Consider the following 22,591-nt stretch of genomic DNA (forward strand, 5'->3'; position numbering starts at 1 on the left):
AGCCAAAGTCGGATGTTTAACCTACTGAGCCACCCAGGTGCCCCAACAATAAATTATTTAAATTGCTACAATGTGTTCCATTACATTGTTTGAACCCATCACCATTAGTGAACCACCCAGGCGCCCCAGAGGTCTTATTTCTTTAACTTGGCGCCTCCTTCACAGCCGTATGCTCAGAGATGTAAACTATGCACTTCTGTCAATCTGGCTTTCTTTTTTTGAAGACCAAACTCATTGGATCATACTTAAAAACTTAAAGAATTTAAGTTTAAAAATCTTCTGTGGAATTTACCTGAATTTTTTGGTTGGGTAGCTGCTTGGCATGGTGTAAATCCTTCAGTCATTTTATTTGAAAATACGACTGGACTTGGTCAAGCTCTTCAGGGACAGGGACTTTTGTATGTCCAGTGCCCTGCATCCACATTCCCTAAAGCAGTAAAATGAGTGGGACAAGGAGACTTGTTCTGTTTACTTCACAGAGTTTATTGATTCCTGCCCTGTGGGTGTTTACTTAGCGCCTTTTATCTCAAAGCTTTGGCTTTGACCAAGGGCCTTGAAGAGGTGAGGAGATAAGCAGCTGCTGCTGGCACCAGTTGAGCTTGAGTCACAGGTGTGGGAAGCTGTTTTCACTGCCAGGAATAGAGAGACTCATTCAGGTTACCTCAAATAATAGAGCAATTTTCTTGTAAGGACACTCTGAGATTAAAGAAGGCTCAAATCGGTTATACTTCTGGGTCTCCTGAGAGCAGAGGAATTAAGACTAATCCAGTGGAATATAGTCTGGGAATGGAGGAGATCACTGGTTAGACAAGCTTAGATACAGGAACATAGGACTCTTCAGTATTCCACTGGAATGGCAGTTGGGAGAAAGTCAAACCTATATGAATATTGCCATAGTTTTCCTTGAGCATTCACTAAAATCGTAGAGAATATCCCTTAGAAGTGTTAGGAGTTGGTGATACGTGGGTGTAGCTCAGTTGGTTGAGTGTCTGACTCTTGATTTTGGCTCAGGTCATGATCCTGCAGTCATGGGATCGAGCCCTGTGTCAGACTGTGTGCTGAGCCTGTTTGGGATTCTCTCTCTATGGGATTCTCCCCCATTCACATGCACTTGCTCTCTCTCAAAAAAAAAAAAAATGCTAGGAGTTTTGTAAATCATATTTGCTTGCTTTTTCAGACAGATGATACATTTCCTATTTTTTTCCTTTTGTATTCTTCTAGTCTGCAGTATTGTGTGTGTGTGTGTGTAAGTAAATGCACACAGAGCATCCACAGAATAGGAAAATCTGAAGATGGAAACCAGGAGTCTGGGAAAACTTAATTTGACTTGTCATATTTGAAAACATCATCTGTTAACCTTTTCTTTTGTGAGTTTATACTGCTGTCTACTTACTATGTTTTGGAAAATGGTAATATTAAAATTGGTCATAGTAACTCACAGTAAATAAACATCAGTTTCTTATATTTGAATAGGATTTTGGAATTTACAGGCATTTTCAAAGATGTTTTCTTTAAGTTCTTTAGTTTGTTTTAGTTTTTTTAATTCTTTTCTGAAGTTCTTAAAAAAATTTTTTTTTAGTGTTTATTCATTTTTGAGAGACAGAGACAGAGTGCGAGTGGGAAAGGGGCAGACAGAGAGGGAGACACAGAATTCAAAGCAGGCTCCAGGCTCTGAGCTGTCAGCACAGTGCCCAATACGGGGCTCGAACCCACAAACCATGAGATCATGGCCTGAACCGAAGTCGGGCGCTTATCCGACTGAGCCACCCAGGCACCCCTCTGAAGTTCTTTTAAAATTCTTTCTTAAACCCCCCTGTGAAAGGAAGCAGGCACGTCTTATTTTTCATATTTTAGAAGTTGAGAATTGAAGTCAAAGTTACACTATCCATCCCAGGTGTCACAGAAGGTGTTGGGGCGTGGCCCCAGTCAGGGCAGGCCTCCTGACATCCAGTTGGCTACCCTGCCCTTGTGTGGCAGCCCTCGTTGACAGAGTTAACCGGATATTGGCAGTGTCCTTCCTCACCTCCCTCCTACTCCCCTTCTCTGTACCTAGTTCCTGAGAGAGAACACGGGCACACTGGGCCCAGATGTACATTGCTTTCTTCACAGCAAGACTCCCATCCTGAATCACAACCTTCTTCCTCATTTTGGTAGCTACACTAAAAAATCTAGAGAGATTGTGGAGATTACTATTAGTTTTTTTTTCTTAATGTTTATTTTTGAGAGAGCACGCATGAGTGGGGAAGGGGCAGAGAAAGAGGGGGACAGAGGATCCAGAGTCTGATGTGGAGCTTGAACTCACAAACCACAAGATCATGACCTGAGCTCCTGAAGTTGGATGCTGAACCCACGGAGCTACCCAGGCGCCCTGAGGTTGCGATCAGTTTGCCAAAACTGTGCAAGAAACACTTGTGCTTCGTCCCTGCAAACGGGTATGGAAGGATATGGATATAAGGGATTGAGTTCTTGGTAATTGTTGTCAGAACCCAGTGTTTACCTTGACTACTACATATCACTTGCCTGGTGCTCTCATCTCCTTAATTGCCCCGATACCATGTCCCATTCACTATTGGGAGGTAGAAATGATAGTCATATAACTTGTCTACTCACAATTTAAAAATTGATACAATTTCTAGCAAAAATATAAAGGAGAAATAAAGGAAAGTAATCCATAGTAAGTAAAATGTATACCAGCAGGTGTGGACTTCAGTATGTACGTGGTCATTTAGTACTGGTGACTCAGATACCTGAAGTGGCATTGCTGCAATGACATGATTTTTTTTTTAATGTTTATTTCTTTATCTTGGGAGAGAGAGTGTGTGTGAACAGGGGAAAGGGAGAGAGAGAGAGAGCAAGAGAGAGAGAGAGAGAGAGAGAGAGAGAGAGAGAGAGAGAGAATCCCAAGCAGGCTCCATGCAGTCCGTGTAGAGCCCGATGCAGGGCTGAATCTCACAAATCGTGAGTTCATGACCTGAGCCAAAATCAAGAGTCTGATGATGCTTAACAGACTGAGCCACCCAGGCATCCCAATGACATGATTTTTTGAAATGATGAATGTCTATTAGTAAAATTCCAAAAAAAAAAAAAAAAAACAAAATGCAAAAAAATCCTACAAAATCTTTTTGATTTATGGGGTAGTTGTGGCAAATGTAATGTATATTAAAACTGTGTAAAATAATGGTGTTTATATATAAACATTGGAATGATCGAGGTTCTGATGGTTATAAGTTGACTTTTTTTGCCAATCTGAATGTCCAGTGGGATACTTGAAAGCAGTGCAGGACAGAATGGTGAGATTCAGGACAGTTGTTGGTTGTGCATTGTCCACCAGATGCCAAGGACGTCCTCTGAATTACTTTGACAATTGGAAAAAAATGCCTCCACAAAATTAGAATACACTTTCTAGATGGTGATGGCACTTGCATTGCAAATCTCTGCCTTAAACACTTCAGAAAGATGTAGAAACCTAAGGGATCCCAAGAGAACAAAGACTTCCCAACATTTCAGATCAGAAACTACTAGTGCTGTGATTTCATTGTCTCAAGAGCCTGGAGAGAGCAAGAGGGGAATGTCTACTCTATTTTTGCTGCAAGGCTGAGATAGGTTTTTTTGCCTTCCTCATGTCTTTGTTTGCCTGCACTATCTCTTCTCAGCATTCCTGGGGTGGAAATGTTTTGCACTCTCTCTGTTCTCTGTCCTTGGAGTTTGCCGGGGAGGCTTTCGAAATCTAGACTAGGTTCTGAAGGTGATGTGAAAAAGGGGTTTGAAAGTGTCTAAGAAAACTTCTTCCTTTATGTGGTAAATATACATAACATTCAGTTTACCCGATGAAAGGTTTTTTAATAGAAGTAATTTGTCACTTTGCAAATATATGGTTAAATTATTGTGGTATATACATAATGGTAACTATCTCCCTTGATCAGCTGGAAAGATAGAATTTTCTGTTAACTGTAGTATTTTAATCATAGGGCTTGTGAATTGTTTCACAGAATTAATCCTGGGGCACCTGGGTGGCTCAGTCAGTTAAGCGCCCGACTTCTGCTCAGGTTATGATCTCATGGTTTGTGGGTTCAAGACCTGTGTCGGGCTCTGTGCTGACAGCTCAGAGCCTGGAGCCTGTTTCCAATTCTGTATCTCCCTGTCTTTCTGTCTGTCCCTCCCCTGCTCATACTCGGTCTCTCCCTCTCAAAAATAAATAAACATTTAAAAAATTTAAACTTTGAAAAAAAAATTAATCCTTGGTAACAGTGGGAATCCACATGGAAGGAAATATTTACCTATTATTGTGTGATTTCAGGAGTTAGCAATTTTGCTTTCTCTTTTCTCTGAGGCAGCATTTTGGTGCTAGATGTGCCTCGGTTCACATTCTCCAGCTCTGCCACAGAGTGGCTTTGTGATCTAAAGCAAATGAATATCTCTGAGCTTTACTGTAAAAATGTCCTCATCAGTAATATGGCCACGCTGATATTTAATACAGTTATTGCAAAGGTTCCTGTAAAACATTTGACACAGTTTTGTTCTAGTACAAGTTCCTATGTATCCACATTTTTCATGGAGTATAACCACGGTGCAGATAAAATTTTTGTCTTTTTAACGAATTTTTTTTGAGTTTATTTATTTATTTTGAGAGAGAGCACGAGTGAGTGGGGGAGGGGCAGAGAGAGAGAGAATGGGTGCTGCAGCCCAGAGAGATCATGACCTGAGCTGAAACCAAGAGTTGGAATCTTAACTGACTGAGCCCCTCTGGGTACCCCTTTCTTTGTCTTCTTTTTTAACCTGACCTATTTCCATAGTGTAAACAATGTTTATAATTACTGTTTTGAAGTATTAAAAAGTATTATAGCATATAATGACATTTTGCCACGAAATATACTGTGGACATGATGTCCTTTCTGTGTATAATATGAACCTTAACCTTACCTGCTTATCTCAAGAAATAAAGCTCTTGAAAACCTCACTTCTTGCCATAACTGTTAGCAAAAGCAGGAGGAAACAACAGGCCTGAGTTGAGTCTGGGCAGTGGGCCCATCGTAGGCTTCCCAGGTGAGAGATGCACGTCCACAGACCACCCTTTAGTATGCCGTTTTGGAGGCCTTGACCTCCGGGCTGCACAGAAATGATCAGAACTATAAATATTAAATCTGAGAATACCAAAGATATACTGTGCTTCACTTCATAATGATTTCAGTGTAAATGAGCATTTTTCATTTTGTCTTCTCTTTTTTTTTCATTGTGAAAGTGATGCTGCTACATAGAAGTCTCCTGTCGACCAAGAAAGAATCCACTGAAGGTTTAAGCAGACAGACATTTATTTGGGCTAATTAGAATTGCAATTCAGGAAGCACAGATTCAGGGAGAAACCCGAATCCTAGGTTGTTGCTGGATCCAAGGAGCTCAAAGGACAGGGTCGAGTTATCAGTCAGAGGGCCAAGGGTATAGTTCTCGTTCAGGTCCTCTGTGCAGCACAGGGATTGAAACTAAATTACCTGGGATTGGTTGGGTTAATATGCAGATAAGGGGTTGAGCTTGTTCAACTGCATTGGCTCCTTTTGAAGTGCAGAGTGAGGTGAATTCTGGTGTCCCCATGAGGAGGAAGTTCACGCCCAGCTGAGGGCTTGCAGCTGGCTGAAAGGGTTTTTTTCCTTAAAGGTCATGGTTTTTCTGATGAGGTCGTGCATAGATTCCTCCTCCTCTGTGGCCCCCCAGCTCTGTTTTAAAAAGAGACTCTGTTAGCTAGGCTTGTTTCCTGTATTTTGAAATCTCCTTTTATAAGACATATTGATTTTTCTTTCCCTAGTAGTATTTCTGTTAGATAAATCTCTAAAAGTGGAGACACACAAACCCTGCATGGTCCTTGATGTGATTGCCAAGTTGTTTCCAAAGATACTATGTAGATTTACATAGAGATCCCTAGTCAAGTAGTTTCAGCCATCCAAAACTTGGGATTTTTTAAAATTTAAAGTGTTTTGTGGGAGACTAATTTAACAGGTGAAATTTTAATTTTAATTTCTTGGCTACTAGTGAATTTAAACATTTAATTTTCATATATTTGTGACACTTTCTTTTGCATTATTTATTCTTATTTTTCCTCTATTAACTTATGTAATAATATGTATAATAATATGTAATCATATTGTTTTGTTTTTTTCTTTTAGCTCCGGTAATAAACCGATTCACAAGGCGCGCCTCAGGTAAGCCAGCCTGTATTGTGATTTTACTTATTAATGGTGACATTTCGTAACTAATAATAGTGGTATTGGACAAGAAGATATGGTGGGAATAATTACTGTGGACTAATGATTTATTTGTCGGTCATTTTCCCTGAAAACAACCATGTGATGTAATCAAGAACTAGGAAATAATTGGAAATGGCCTCTCAGTGTTTAAACTTACAATCAGACGGTGCATTGGAGCTAATGCACCTTTTTTTTTTTTAAAGGAAATCCCAGTTTCTTTATTATTGACAACCATCAACTGGTTGTTGGAAGTAGGAGACTAAGTGAAACCTCATACCTGCCCAAGGGCTTTCTCCTGAGCCCCACCATACAAAGGAACGTCTCAAACCTATGCCCTTTCCTCCCAAACTCCAAAAATTAGGGGGATTATTCAAAACTATCTCCAATGAGTAAACTCAGTGGTTAAAGGTTTCTTCTGGGGACCAGTGACAAAGTTAGCCTTATTAATGAAGGCCACAGACCAAGCCAGAAATGCCTAAAGAAGTAAGGGTCCTTGAGGGAAAAATCCTAGTACAGACTCCATACCTAGGCATTTTCTGTTAGGTTTAATATAATCTAGGCAGACTGGGCAGGTCCACTAAGAGGAAGGATGAAAACACTGCCCGGTGGAGACATGTGAGTGGTGGACAGCAGCTGATACTCTGACCCAAGCTTGGAAGGCGGGCATTTCCTCCTCCATCATCAGAGATCTCTCCCTTCTTCCAGTGAAAGTTGGCCACAGCAGTGGAGGCCTTCCCAGAGGGTTCCTGTCAATTCCCTGAAAGCCTCCTTAAAATCAGAAGCAGCACCCTGCCTAACTGAGACAGAGCCAAAGGGAAAACATAAATAAAAGGCCCAGGCCTCAGGCAGGGCCTGTGGTTAAGGAAGGGGCAGGACCTCAAAGGTGAGGAAGCACTGACAAGGCAGGGATTCTATTTGTCCTTCTTGCTTTCCCGTCTGGCGCTTCGGTGGTGGTTGGGGCCACAGGCTGCTCCTCAGGGATGTGATCTCCAGCCTTTGATAGCTTCTTGGCCCGTTGATACAGCTCATTCAAATTGAATTCTTGGATCACATTCTCCTCAGAAGGTGCAAGAGACAGCTCATCCTTTTTTGTCAATCTGTGGCTGCCGCATGACCTCCTTGCCACCTTGGAACAGGATCAGAGTAGGGAGCTGCTTGGCGAGGGGCGACATGCTCACTTTGTACCGTGTACTAACATCAGTGTGGCGTCCAACGTCCACCTTCCCCAAATTTAGCCCTGTACAGTTGTACTTGAGGGAGAGGTAAGCATAGATAGGAGCAAACGACTGGCAGTCATTAGACCAATCGGCAAAGAACGCCACAATCTAGGTGACCCTCCTTTTCCACTCCAGCTCTTCATCAATGGTTTTGTCATTGAAGTACTTGATATACTCAGGGCCCATATCCGGCTGGGGGGGGGGGGGGCTTGCATGTCATCAGGAACACTATGCGAAGTGTGATGTAAAGCAGGCCCATACGAAAATCCAGACGGAAGAAAAGAATTGCATTGGCCACTTTACTAAACATGAAGTTGTTGCCTGTATGTTGCTCCACAGCGATAGATCTGTGGTTCTTCATCATCCTGGTGGCACTGAGGAACATCAGGATCTCTCCTCCTTTCCAGTCAGTCACACAGGTTGCCGTTTTCGCGTTGCGTGGGGAGACTCCCAATGCACCTTTTTAAATGGAGACCCTCACCCCAGTTTTATTCCTGCTCTTGATCAGTTATTGTCTACATGGTTAGCTGATGTACCAGCCACAGTTCAGAGGCAGTGATTTAGAAGATGGGTAAAGGACACCCTAGAAACAGTGGTGGATGAGAGTTTTTAAGAAGGGACAGGATAACTGAAAATACGGGTGGGAGAACTTGTCGTCCTGAGGCCATTTGGAATGGGAGCTAATTGCTTTACATTTGTTAATGCCCCTGAGGCTCTTGCTGTCTTAGAGATATCATAGGAACCGAATGCCTAGTCACAGTGATAGACCTTCGCCACTCACGAGTGCTTGAATTAGATTCTTGGTACGGTGCACTACCTGCATTGGTAGGGAATACTGGACATAGTTGAGAACATTTCTGTCCAAAATGGTTTAAGTAAAGTGAGTTTGGGCATTGAAGTGGATCAACTATTTGGAAAAGTTACTTCCATGGAGTGCCTTCTTCTCTGAAGACAAATGACACTGCTAGGTTTGATTTGAGAAAATTACTCTTTCTTTGAAATATGACTAGAATTTTTTTGTTGTTGTTGAAAAACATAAGGTAGATGTTTCAGACACATCATTTTTGACATTTACATAACACAGATGAGTAATTTATTTCATAAAATCACCTCATTTCCATCTGTGCTGTATCATTAAAGGTGTTTTAAGGTTAAGTTTTATTTTTTATCTCCTGGCAATTACTGGTACAATTTATTCTTTTTTTTTTGTTAATTTTTTTTTTAACGTTTATTTATTTTTGAGACAGAGAGAGACAGAGCATGAACGGGGGAGGGTCAGAGAGAGGGAAACACAGAATCTGGAACAGGCTCCAGGCTCTGAGCTGTCAGCACAGAGCCCGACGCGGGGCTCGAACTCACGGACCGCGAGATCATGACCTGAGCCGAAGTCGGCCGCCTAACCGACTGAGCCACCCAGGCGCCCCTGGTACAATTTATTCTTATTCTGTAGTGACCAAATCTGTGAGGAAAGAGGCAGGGATTAAGTAGATGTGCTGTGTGGGGATAGTATCTACTTCATCCTCCTGAGCTTTTTGTATGCTGAAGACATACTTATTTTAAATGTTGCAAACAAGGAGCGGATTGTAATCGCTTTTGCGGAATGAGGAATTCTGCTTTCTGTCAGCAAGGCATCGGACGTTATCCCAGAGTAGAGCCATCAAATGTGAAGGTGCTCCAGTGCAGGGATGTTGTCTTTTATGAGCAGTGGTGGCAAAAGAGAGGAGCAATAAGATGGAATCTGTAGTGTGGTACCTTGTCTTCTTGTAAAATTCTTTCCACAGCCACATAGTTTAGGAGTTTTAGATTAAATTGTCTCCTTTTCTGTATCAAACTGTGTGATATGAGACATTTATATCTGGGCAAGTTGCATTAGTGTTTGTTGTACAGTATACTTACCATCAACTGATAAATCAGGGGTTCCAGCATGTAGGTAAATTTTGAAGCACCATTATTTTCGTATCTCTACCACCACTAAGTCTGTGTCCGGTGTATCTTGGGAAGACTTGGTTGGAGATGTAGAGAAGGTGGAATGCCAGCAAAGAAACACTCATTAAAGTCAAACGTTGTGCTTATTCCTAGAATCACGGGCAATAGGAAATGTCAGGAAACAATCTGACTTAAAGAAAAACAAACAGGATGATGTCAAGCTTAAGGGTTGCACTATGTACAGCAATAAGCCTCAAAAGGAGTAAAAATTGTTACCCTAGTAATATAACATGCTGAAACTCATTATGAGAGTGAATCTTGACATGGAAGGAAAAGACGACCAGCTTTTGGAGACCCCCTGTGCTAAGCATTTTATGTACATCTTCAGTCTTTCAGGCAAGGAAAATAAAATTATATTTACTACCTTAGATAAAAAGAGCAGTGCTATAAGAAGGAAAAAAAGGAATGGGACCTGTTAATCATCTACATGTCTGTAATTTATTTGACTTTCTAATTTTTTTATAGAAGTTTGTCTAAAACTATTCCAGGAAAGAAGAATATTCGAACAGTCTTAAGCCATCCCGAGGAGGAAATTCTGTAGTTCTCTTTGTTAATTTAGTGGCTCAAAGTAACTTAATTTAGTAGTAGAGATATATGTCAGTTTCTTTTAAAGTATCATTTCCTGAAAATAATAAATGTCTACTTAAAATGTAGAACTTCATACTTGGTCATTAACAATAATTGTTAGGATATCTTTTTCTGATGGAGTTTTATTTCAGAAATAAATTTTCTTTTCAGAAATAAACTATAAAACTTATGTAAGACCTTTAATTTCGAAAAAAAAATAAGTCAGGTAAAATCAACCAGAAGCTTATGCGATATGAGTTTTTTTCTTATTCACTATTTTTAAATAATAATTACAACAGTAACTCCTGTGTAACATGATATAACATGCTATGGGTATTGCTAGGTAATCAGTCGCTGTTGATTGAGTGAAAACAGAGAATATGTTACAATATATTTCTCAACTTGTGGCTGAATTCTCTAAATCTTTTAGGTTTTGGCTTTTGCTATTCATACTCCATCTTTCAAAAATGAATATTTCAACCTGAGTAATTGGAATAGAACATTTCTCCTTTTTGTGTCTTTTTCATTTATTATAGTTCATGAGGATGAGGCAATGCTTATGTTAAAAAAGTATTTAACAAATACATCATTTAGGATCATTTTGGAGAGCCTGGGTGGCTCAGTCAGTTGAGTGTCCAGCTTCAGCTCAGGTCATGATCTCGTGGTTCATGAGTATTGAGCTCTGTGTTGGGCTCTGTGCTGACAGCTCAGAGCCTGGAGCCTGCTTCAGATTCTGTGTCTCCCTCTCTCTTTGCTCCTCCCCCACTCGTGCTCTGTCTCTCTCTATCTCTCAAAAATAAATAAACATTAAAAAAATTATTTAGGATCATTTTTGTACCTTAAACAACACTGTTTCTGCTCAACTCTCTTCATATGTTTTTAGTGCCTGCCTACAAACCTGTCAGTTTTTATTTCTATACGTAGAAGGAATCTGTATCACCTAGCAATTTTCTTTTTTTTTTTTTTTTTTTAATTTTTTTTTTCAACATTTATTTATTTTTGGGACAGAGAGAGACACAGCATGAACGGGGGAGGGGTAGAGAGAGAGGGAGACACAGAATCGGAAACAGGCTCCAGGCTCTGAGCCATCAGCCCAGAGCCCGACGCGGGGCTCGAACCCACGGACCGCGAGATCGTGACCTGGCTGAAGTCGGACGCTTAACCGACTGTGCCACCCAGGCGCCCCACCTAGCAATTTTCTAACAATTCCTAGAGTCTTTAAGAGCATGTAGAGGTTTCACGGCTTCATAAGCTGGTTTTCCACTAGGTACAGGAATTAAAGTACAGTATGGGATGATTAGTGGAAACCCAGATGGGTGTTCGATTGGTTCAGTTCTGCAAAACATGACTGGAACTGTCAGGTGTCTTCCAAAATCCAAATGAAACATATCTTTGATATCTTCCTGACAAGCACCCCATAACCTTAATTTTATCATTTTTAAAAATTTTTATTTTTATTGAGATTCAGTCGACATATGACGTGTGTGTATTTAAGGTGTACAGTGTGTTGTGGCACATGGGTGGCTCAGTTGGTTGAGTGTCTGGCTCTTGATTTTGGCTCAGGTCATGATCTCAGGAATTGAGTCCACGTCAGGCTGTGCACTGACAGTGTGGAGCTTGCTTGGGATTCTCTCTCGCTGTCTCTCTGCTCCTCCCCCACTTGTACTTGTGCTCTCTCTCAAAATAAACCAAAACAAAAAAATTAAGGTGTAAGATGTGTTGATTTGATATATTTGTATGATGTAACATGATTACCCATAGCCTTATTTTTAAGCAGTACCCTGTGATCCTAGTTTCGAGCAAAAGAAATCCTACTTTTCTTCTTTTTTTTAACCCATTTCTGCTCTTCATCATCACTTCTTACCGGGACATCTTTTTTTAAATACACAGAAGTCATACATAATCTATTTTATAATAACATGAGCTATTATGTGATTATATGTAACATACATAAAATTAACATAAAATACACATAATCTATTTTAGAATTTTGATGGCATTAACATTGACTGTTTGGAGTATTTTGGAAGATTTTTCTTCTTGGAAAAATGGCAATATACCGTTCATTCTCATTATTAAAAATTAATGGTAGCAGTAGACACAGTCATTTGAAGAGTAAAACTTTACACAGACAACAGTCCTGTTGCATTGTTGTTCATCTAGTATATTATATGAGAAAGACTCTAGAATGTGGGATTTCACAGACTTGAGTTCAGATCACCTGTTTACTGTTTGGATTTGCATGTAAATTATTTACCACCTTGAGTTTTACTTTTTTCTTTTCATTTTCTTTCAGTTTGGGATCATAACAGCTATAGTCAGTCTTGTTACGATGGTTAAGCTAGATGATTTTTATAAAGCGGAGTGTCTAGGCTGTCAAAAATGTTAGCGGTCAACCGTCTTTTCTGCACATAGTTTAAAACAAAACAAAACAAAACAATAAAACCCTCAGTGCTGTGCCCTAGCCTGTCATAAACAAGCCTTGGGGCGTCACAGCACTATTGGATATCATTCCTTAATATGGGTCATCTCTTTTTACTGTTTTCACATTATGGCTTTTAAAAAGATTATAATGGTTTCCTCTGTGGGTTTGTCTCTGAATTGAAGAAAAAAGAAAAAAAAGAAATTTCTCTTTACTCTTGAGATAGTGCCTTGCAGTATGAAGTCAGACTTCTCTCTGATTTTGTTTAACCCCAGGATTTTACTTTGAAAAAAGTCAAGCCTATAGAAGAGTTTGAAGAATAGTTCAGTGAACACTTTTCTCTAGATTTCCCACTTGTTCCTATTTGACCCTTCTTGCTTTCGTACACACGCTCATACCCACACTTTGTTTTTTTACTGAACCTTTTAGGAATTATGAATACTTCATGTGTATCTGCTAAGAACAAGGTCATTGTTCTGCATAATACTACACTCAAGGAATTTAACCTTGGTACAATGCTGTTATCTAATATATACAGTCCAGTGTCCTCAGTTGTCTTGGTATTTCCTCTCTTCCTGTATAAAGGATAGCCAAGCTTATTCAAGGATTTTATGTTGCTTTTAACTGTCATGACTCCGTTTTTCTGATCTTTTACAAACTGACTCCCTAAAATTTTTGAAAGCTGCTTGCTTGCTTGCTTGCTTGCTTGCTTGCTTTCTTTCTTTCTTTCTTTCTTTCTTTCTTTCTTTCTTTTTTTCTTTCTTTTTGCAGTTCTGGAGGTTATCCATATCAATGAAACTGTTCCCTGTATCACCAGTTGTGAAGTCTTAGCTCACATGGGCATGTCCACTGTCTGGTCACAGTGCCCCGTTGGTGACCGTGAAGCATTTGCATCGAGTACTGCTTTATTTAGTACCGCTTTCACGGATACTGTTGAGCATTACTTGCTCTAATAAATACATAATTATTTCTTATAACAGAAGTGAAAATGGAACTCCAAATTATGAATTTGGTAATTTTCTTTTCTCATGTAGATAATTAGCCACTTTTCAATTTTTAACCATCATAAGAGCATTGAATTTTGTAGTGTATTTTTAACAGAGCTAAAGTTTTATAATTTTCTCTATGTTGGCATTTAGAGTAATTCAGAGGTGAAATTAAAGTCTTTAAATTTCACACACCCTACTGTGTAAAATGATATATTAAAAACTCAGTAAAATCACCAAAAACAGAAAATGATTAGTCCTCAGGAAAGTAGTGAAATAGCTAAAGTTCAGATCTTTTATTGAATCCAATTCAGGGGACATATGTTTCCTTGATTTAGGGAACATATGCTTCCTTTTGTTTTGTTGTAGAAATACTGTGTGGCTTTGGTGTTCATTGTTTTCTTTCTTTCAAGTTCTGTGATGAGAGCTTTTAACCCCCGTATTTTTTTTTCAAGAGGTCATTCTCATGTTGTCCAACTAATTTGCTGGAGTGTATATATCTACGTTAATACTTTATTTTTGAACTGAATCTTGGAAGCTCATTTCAAGCTTGCTAATCACGAACACTACATAATGCATACAAGGAGGATGCTGCTTTAATTAATTCACTAATTCATTCTGCAGACATCTACTGCATCCCTCCTGTGTGCCAGGCATAGTGGTAGGAGATGCCAGAAGATACGATGCGGCCCTTCGGAAGTTCACAGCCTAGCAGGGAAGCTGGCTGTGACTGTGGGTGGTGAATACCGTAATAGCCACGAAGGGAAAGGGAGAAAACATACAGTTCTTCCAGCACAGCTCACAGAAAGGGTGCTGGTCGCTAGAGCTTCTAACATGAGTTTCAGCAGGAGAACAAGGGGAGTATCTGTGCATTGTCACTAAGAGCTACCTGTTTTTATCATAAAGTCCTTTCTCCTCGGATGGTGCTCTCTTCTTACCCCAGCAGCAAGTACCTTGTGGCGTGGAGTAAACAGCTGCCTAAGGCTGTGGACAGCAGGGGCTTAAGGCCAGGATTTATTTCTGTGTTTAACTCACCATTCCTTCAAAATTTAGTGTCTCTCTTATCAGAAGAGACAGTATAGGCTCTGGATTCAGGGGGACCTGGGTTGAAATACCAGCTTTGCTACTCACATATCCACTTACTAAAAGTGTGTGTGTGGTGGTGGGGGTGGGGGGTGCCTGGGTAGCTCAGTCGGTTAATCATCCAACTTCTACTCAGGTCATGATATCACGGTTTGTGGGTTCCAGCCCCGCATCGGGCTCTGTGCTGACAGCTCGGAGCCTGGTGCCTGCTTTGAATTCTGTGTCTCCTTCTCTCTCTAACCCTCCCCTACTTGCGCTCTGTCTCTCTCTCAAAAATAAATAATAAACATTTTTTTAAAAAGTGTGGCGGGGGGAGGAGGGGCGGGGGGCTTCATCCCCTTATTAAGGCTCAGTTTCTCCAGGTATAAAATGGGATAATACACATCTCATAAGATTATCTTAGTGATGAAACAGTAGATAATCCGTGAAAAACACAACACAGTATTCTCTCCAGTTTGGTTTCACAGTATGAGCCTATGGTCCAGATGTGTCTTCTGGATAGACAGGGCTTCCCGGAGTCTGGACTGGATGTGAAGGTAGGTCAGAATAGCTTGTGGACTGCAAAGCTTGACATGGAGAATTCATTGGAAAGATGACATCTAGGGGCAAGGCTGAAATCAAGAGGCAGACGGTTTAACTGAGGCAGCGGGATGAAACCAGAGGGGCCAGCAGTGGGCAAGGGGGAGTGAAATGAGGGGGTGGAAAGTGGACCTAGAGAGTTCTCTGAGATGCCAGAGCACAGCACCCCCCGACCTCCCCCCCCCCCCCACACACCTGGGCTCTTTGTCTAGGCTTCTCCTTCCGGTGGGGTGGAAGTGGTTTTAAGCCACTTTATGTACCTGTTACCTTCCTGTGCCTAGACCAATGTTGAAATGGATTCTTGCCTGTGATGCGTTACGAATAAAACCAAGTGAGCAGTGGAAGTACTGCTCCTGTCTCTTCACGGCCTCTCCCCTGTCCTCCTCCCTGCTCCAGCAGTACTGATTTACTGACACTTCTTAAGCATGCCATGTGCTCGCATACCTTAGCATGCTGTGGTAAAGAGAGCCCGGTGGGATCCATGGGCAGTGTTGAGTCTCTGGTTCTTTTTGGTTAGGCCCAGGCATGCCGATAGACATCTCAAGGCCAATGAGAAAGTCTGTATCTCTTGAACCTAATTGCATTTTCTTCAAAATCCTCCTTGCACCCTCCAGGGAAGGGAGAAAGGAAGGCAGTAGTAAGAAACATGATCTGCAGTTCGGGGGGGGGGGGGGGGGCCGGGCCGGGCAGGGTTTCTTTCTGCTCCCAGGGTGGTCTGTCTTCACACCAGCAGATACAGAGGGACTTGGCAGATGGCTTGGGAAGCCTTTGTAGCCCATTGGGTCTCTCGTGTGTCTTGGTTCACTGCCAGCTGCCTTGTAGACCAGACACGAGTAGCTAGAATGCAAAGCATTCTCTGATTGTGATCAGAGGTTAGGTCACTGCTCCCCAAACTCTGTATGTATGTGGAGGGAGGATGAGTCTCCCTGCCCCCAGTCCATTGCAGGCCAGTACTTTTGTAAAATAGGGTAAACTTTCCACTGCAGCATCAAATGCCATAATAGACCCTAAACACCCCACTCTGTGTTCCCTTCCCTGTGGACTGCTGGCTTTGGGGGCCATGACCTCGGTGAGCTCTGTAGGAGATAGGCATGTTCTCCCAAAATGTTTTTATGAAGGAAAAGTGCACATTTACTCAAAAATCACTGATTATCAAAACCAAAAACCTTTTTTTTTACTCCTTTGGCATTTTGTGAGAACTACCTGAGTGTGAACGGTGCTCTTTGGAGTGGTAGAATGGTGGGGCCCTGCCCCACGCCACGGGGACACATGTCGCTGCCTGTACCCAGCACCCGCCTGTTCACCTGTTCATCTGAAACTCCAGAGGCTCCCCTTCTCTGGCTTTCCTATAACTCCTCCCCCAACTATGTCCCCTACCCCTCAGCATTATTTCTTTCTTTCTGGATGTCACCTGTAGGTAGGGTAGGTACTCAATGCTCCTGTTACACGTGTTTACACACGTCATTTGTGTTTACACATCATTTGATGCTGTGGTTTGTTGTTCACAGTTAATGAATTGAGAGGAGAGGGCATTTGTAGATGAAGTCAAAGAAAAAGCAGGGTGAGATGTGAGGAAGCGGGAGCCATATGTAGCAGGATGGAAAGATTTGGCCAGACGTGCACAATGAAGTTTAAGATTCCTAAGGGAAGGACCAATATAGGTGTGGTTATGGTTGAGACTGAAGCTCAAAACACTTGAGGATGGGCAAAACTGGAGTAGAAAAAGCACAGAGACAGATACCAATCAGGAGGGACGCCTGAACCCGTGAATCTCAGAAGAGCCCCCCCACATTGGCCTGGGAGTACCAGTTAGCCGTGTGGATGCCCACTTGGGGGGGGGCATGAGAGTCCCTTACTGTCTGTTGGGGTTCTGCTGTGTGCAGGGAGTGGGGCTTTCTAAGTGAGGTGGTGTTCTTGGGGGAAGAGCCTGGTTTCAGCTGAGGGGGGATATGTTGGGAATGCTTTGTAAAAGCACTTGAGGGTGTGAGGACAGTGTTGGAAAGGAGGGTGGGAATGGATGGGAGAAATCCCCAGGTCAGCAGTTACTATTGCCAGGCACTGTACAGTTACCATTGCTAGACATCGGGTACAGCAGCAAATGCTCCCGGACCTGAAGATGGTACAGTCCAATGGGGGAGGCTTAAAGGAGTGTAGAGATGAAACTGGGGAGAAGGTGGTTGTCTGGAGTCTCGCACATTGTGGGTGACCAAGGTAACAGAGCAAAGAGGGCGTGGTTGGATCAAGGATCTTCAGGTCGTAACTTACTTGTTATGGATGCTTGTTTAACTAAACTTTCTTTAAGGCTGTCTCCATCAGGTTCCCAACGAGAGCACTTTCACTGTCTGATATTTACCTTAATTACAACAGGTAATATGGTATAGAAGTGAAGAGCTTGGATTTGAGGTCATTCTGTCATTTCTCTCTCTCTCTCTCTCTCTCTCTCTTTTTTTAAGTAGGCTTCATGCCTAGCACAGAGCCCAACATGGGTATTGAACTCACAACCCTGAGATCAAGACCTGAGCTGAGATCAAGAGTCAGACGCTTAACAGATTGAGCCATCCAGGTGCCCCCGTTCTGTCATTTCTTGGTCAGATATTCAAAGAGGGCCTAGGATGTGTTTGGCACTGGGCCTGAGGTAGACAGACATAGTTTAGGACCTTGTTGCACCACTTACTAGTAGTGTGACCTTGGGCAACGTAAAACACCTTCGTTAAAACTGGGTTGTAATACATGAAGAGAATGCAGGCAAAGCTCTTTCATTTTTTTTTTTTTTTTTTTTAAAGCACAATGCCTGACTCCTAGTGAGTGCTAAATAAACCTTTAGGTATCATTAGACTCAATTTATCAAATTTTACTCTAGCAAAAATACTGTAATACTAGTATCCCTGTTGTTTTCTCCTGTAATTTATCCCACTTCATTTTTTTTTTTAATTTTTTTTTCAACGTTTATTTATTTTTGGGACAGAGAAAGACAGAGCATGAACGGGGGAGGGGCAGAGAGAGAGGGAGACACAGAATCGGAAACAGGCTCCAGGCTCTGAGCCATCAGCCCAGAGCCCGACGCGGGGCTCGAACTCACGGACTGCGAGATCTATCCCACTTCATTTTAATTGGCCAGAGTACATAATTCTGTGACTCTTCTACAGCCAAATCTCCTACTGCAACCTTAGATTGACATAACATTGTATCAATATTTGGGGGAGATGGGAAAGATTTCTCTCTGATGCAACATTCTTTAGCTTTTTAGTTAAAATCAGAAAAACAACTTTAGTCACCCCTGGATTCTAAACTGTATTCTTAGACTGTTATTTTGAAAATAAATTGATCTGCCTTTTGAATTTTAACTTTTAATTTTAATCAGCTGTATATAAATGCAGGTTCCCCCACCCCCATCATCAGAAGGGACCAGCTGATTTGAGGAGCTGATTGCTAGAAAGTATTACTGTGAAGTGTGGAGACTGACTCTCACGGTGCTAGCCATGTATTTTATATTAGCTAATCATTTGATCATGTTTTCTGATATTTCAAAAATTAATGACACAACCTAAAACCGGAAAGTGAATCCGGATCTTCTCTTTCTTTTATCATCTTTGGCCTTGAATTGCTAAAACCAGAGAACATTGATTTCATAGTTGCTGTTTTACTAAGACAATATAGCTAAACTGCCAAAAGATTAAAATACAGATTGAAGATATATTGTTTTTAGAATGGTAGAAAAGAGGGGTGCCTGCATGTCTCAGTCGGTTAAGCATCCAACTTTGGCTCAGGTCATGATCTCATGATTGGTGTGTTCAAGCCCTGCATCAGGCTCTGTGCTGAAAGCACAGAGCCTGGAGCCTGCTTCAGAGGGGGCGTGCCTCCCTCTCTCTCTCTGTCTCAAAAATAAACAGTAAAAATTTTTAAAAAATGATACAAAGGAGGAGCCTTCCGTATGAACAACCAAATAGTTTAAATAACTGTTGTTAGACCTGTTTCAAGGAATTGCCAATATTATCTTTATTGACCTCCATCAGAAAAGGTAGAACTGTCCCTCTCCTTAGGTGTTTTAAAAACGAATTCCAGGGGCGCCTGGGTGGCTCGGTCGGTTAGGTGTCCGACTTTGGCTCAGGTCATGATCTCACGGTCCGTGGGTTCGTGCTGTGTGCATCGGGCTCTGTGCTGACCGCTCAGAGCCTGGAACCTGTTTCAGATTCTGTGTCTCCCTCTCTCTCTGCCCCTCCCCTGTTCATGCTCTGTCTCTCACTGTCTCAAACATAAATAAACGTTAAAATTAAAAAAAAAACAAAAAAAAAACAAAAAAAACCAGAATTCCAAGTTGTAGATCCCATTCGAAAACAGATGTAGATAGGGGTGCCCGGGTGGTTCAGTCTGTTAAGTGCCAACTTTGGCTTAGGTCGTGATCTTGCAGTTTGTGGGTTCGAGCCCCATGTCAGGCTCTCTCTCTCAAAAATAAAATAAACATTAAAAAAATTTAAAAACAGATGTAGATAGTTTAATATGCTTATTGCATAACATAAAGTAACAGGGTACAGTCGCAAGGTTTTCCAGAAAAGGCATGTGGCTTTATGCTGCGAGGTCTTTTTCAGAGCTGAGTTTCCATCAGCTGCTGGGTGGTGATCTACAGTAAGTACTCTGGTGCCTTTCTAAAAATCACCTGCTACTTTTGGGGCACCTACCTGGCTCAGTCAGAGGAGCATGCTGAGGGTCGTGAGTTTGAACCCCATGTTGGGGGTAAAGATTACTAAGGAAAATAAACTTTAAAAAAAGTAAATAGGGACGCCTGGGTGGCTCAGTCAGTTGAGCGTCCGACTTCGGCTCAGGTCATGATCTCGCGGTTTGTGAATTTGAGCCCCATGTTGGGCTCTGTGCTGACAGCTCAGAGCCTGGAGCCTGCTTCAGATTCCGTGTCTCTGTTTCTCTCTGTCCCTCCCCCACTCATGCTCTCTCTCTCTTTCTCTCTCTCTCTCTCTCTCTCTCTCTCTCTCTCAAAAATAAACATAAAAAAAATTTAAAGCGGCGCCTGGGTAGCTCAGTCGGTTAAGCGTCCGACTTTGGCTCAGGTCATGATCTCACAGTCTGTGAGTTCAAGCCCCGCATCGGGTCCTGTACTGACAACTCAGAGCCTGGAGCTGCTTTGGATTCTGTGTCTCCCTCTCTCTCTGCCCCTCCCCTGCTCATGCTCTGTCTCTCTCACTCTCAAAAATGAATAAATGTTAAAAAATTTTTTAAAGACTAAAAACTAAATAAATAAATAAAAATAAACTGCTACTTTCACATTACCTTTTTATGTGATCATTTCACTTTATTCAAATTTTTTGGCCCTTTTAGAGTGTTGATTTTCTTTCTTCAGTACATTTACATGAAAGGGGCAGTTTATATTTCTTAGACTGATGGGTATTCTTGGAATTAGAGTGATGGGAATGCTTACAATCCAGAATTACATTTTTACTGATTAAAAAGTAAACCTTAGTATTGTATCACATAGGCAATTAAGTTCAAAGTTAAATGAACGTAAAATTTTTCTGTAGTAAAATCATCTCTTTAGAAGGGAGTCTGGTTGGTGGGACTAAAGTCTCTTGGATGGTTGTTACATAGCTGTAGGAGAGGCACACTGTCTGTCCCACCCTGGACAGGGTCACATCTACCACATCCCACCCTGGATGGAGTCACACACTGTACAATGTCCCACCCTGGACAGAGTCACAATGTATGTCCCATTCTGGACAGATTCTGAGGCAATGATCCTTATATGTTTTTTGGTTTTTTTCTAATGTTTATTTTTGAGAGAGAGAGAGAGAGAGACAGAGCAAGAGCGGGGGAGGGGCAGAGAGAGAGGGAGACACAGAATCTGAAGCAGGCTCCAGGCTCTGAGCTGTCAGCACAGAGCCCGACGCAGGGCTCGAACCCACGAACCGCAAGATCATGACCTGAGCTGAAGTCGGACGCTCAACCGACTGAGCCACCCAGGCGCCCGAATGATCATTATATGTTTTGAAGGCAGCCTGTGAATCCTGTTAAAAGCTAAACTGAGGCATATTAAAAATTTTAAGAATTTATTTGAGCAAAAATCGGTTCAAATTGGGCAGCATCCAGTCTAGCAGATAGAAAGGAGCTCTGAGGAGCTGTACAAAATTAAATACTTATAGGCAGAAGTGGAAAAAGGAAGTTATGTGAGGCAAAAAAGTGGGTTATTCCAAGATTACTTTCTTTTAGGGAATGTGGGGTTAGCCTCACTAGTGCTGATTACAGGTGACTTCTGATTGGTTTAAGACTCATTTCTGGGGGCGCCTGGGTGGCGCAGTCGGTTAAGCGTCCGACTTCAGCCAGGTCACGATCTCGCAGTCCGTGAGTTCGAGCCCCGCGTCAGGCTCTGGGCTGATGGCTCAGAGCCTGGAGCCTGTTTCCGATTCTGTGTCTCCCTCTCTCCCTGCCCCTCCCCCATTCATGCTCTGTCTCTCTCTGTCTCAAAAATAAATAAACATTAAAAAAAAAAAAAAAAAGACTCATTTCTGGGACAGCTTGGAACTGAATCAAGTCTCAGTTTGGTGACATGGGGCTTAGCATATGTGACTCCATTCTGGGCCTGTTGTCTTGTTTTTCACAGTCCCAAATGTTTTTCATGAAGTTTCATAATTCCCGGAGCTTTCTTCCCCTCATTTTTGTCCAGGAGTGAATTCCTCTAACAAGGCAAGTGGCTCAAAAGTGTGAATAAGGATCAGTGATTCTGGTTATGAACCTTGGTGGTCTCCTTTGTGAAAGTAGAGGATGATGGTGATGCCAAAAATGTGCGCAGGGTCTGCGTGTGCCAGTCTCTGTTGCTCAACGTGGCTTTCCCTGCGGTAACCTACGAGAATCACTACCACCAGCTTCAAAAAGTTTTTTTACTGTTTCCTTTTTACACGTGTGGAAACTGAGTCACAAAGCGTTCAACATGCCCAAGGTCGTGCTCTTTTTTTTTTTTTTAAATGATACTACATTATTGTTTAAAGTGGAATCACCTAGGGGCGCCTGGGTGGCTCAGTCAGTTGAGTGTCTGACTTTGGCTCAGGTCATGATCTAGCGGTTCTTGGGTTCCAGAGCTGCCATTGGGCTCTGTGCTGATAGCTCAGAGCCTGGAGACTGCTTCGGATTCTGTGTCTCCCTCTCACTGCCCCTCTCCCGCTCACGCTCTGTCTCTCTTTCTCTCTCTCAAAAATAAACATTAAAAAACTTAAAAAATTTTTTACAAAGTGGAATCACCTCGTTTTTAATTCTTTTGTTAAATGGGAGTTCTAGCTATGTTTTCCTGGTCTAATTTTCATCCTGAATTTTGAAATTGTATTAAATATTTTATACACTAGGGGCGCCTGGGTGGCGCAGTCGGTTAAGCGTCCGACTTCAGCCAGGTCACGATCTCGCGGTCCGTGAGTTCGAGCCCCGCGTCAGGCTCTGGGCTGTTGGCTCGGAGCCTGGAGCCTGTTTCCGATTCTGTGTCTCCCTCTCTCTCTGCCCCCCCCCCCCCGTTCATGCTCTGTC

At 42.0% G+C, this 22,591-nt stretch overlaps 1 protein-coding gene, 1 long non-coding RNA gene and 1 pseudogene across 2 annotated transcripts in view; 1 reads left to right on the forward strand and 2 right to left on the reverse strand.

The window, feature by feature from the left end:
* The window catches only part of PRKAR2B (protein kinase cAMP-dependent type II regulatory subunit beta), a 104,260-nt gene that overhangs the window by 20,606 nt on the left and 61,063 nt on the right, over nucleotides 1-22,591 (forward strand). Inside the window, exon 2 of the mRNA XM_040472930.1 lies at nucleotides 6,156-6,191. Coding sequence (XP_040328864.1) covers nucleotides 6,156-6,191 — 36 coding nt within the window. The remainder of the gene's footprint in view (nucleotides 1-6,155; nucleotides 6,192-22,591) is intronic.
* Nucleotides 6,495-22,591, reverse strand: part of LOC121028888 (uncharacterized) — a 26,160-nt gene continuing 10,063 nt past the window's right edge. The window contains exons 2-3 of the long non-coding RNA XR_005789483.1: nucleotides 18,156-18,158; nucleotides 6,495-6,743 (exon numbers count right to left, since the gene is read on the reverse strand). This is a non-coding gene — a long non-coding RNA (uncharacterized LOC121028888). The remainder of the gene's footprint in view (nucleotides 6,744-18,155; nucleotides 18,159-22,591) is intronic.
* On the reverse strand, nucleotides 7,006-8,130 carry LOC121028886 (thioredoxin-related transmembrane protein 2-like; annotated as a pseudogene).

The sequence above is a fragment of the Herpailurus yagouaroundi genome, unplaced genomic scaffold (assembly GCF_014898765.1).
Source record: "Herpailurus yagouaroundi ecotype Mexico unplaced genomic scaffold, PumYag 100, whole genome shotgun sequence".
In the NCBI taxonomy this organism is placed as follows: Eukaryota; Metazoa; Chordata; class Mammalia; order Carnivora; family Felidae; genus Herpailurus; species Herpailurus yagouaroundi.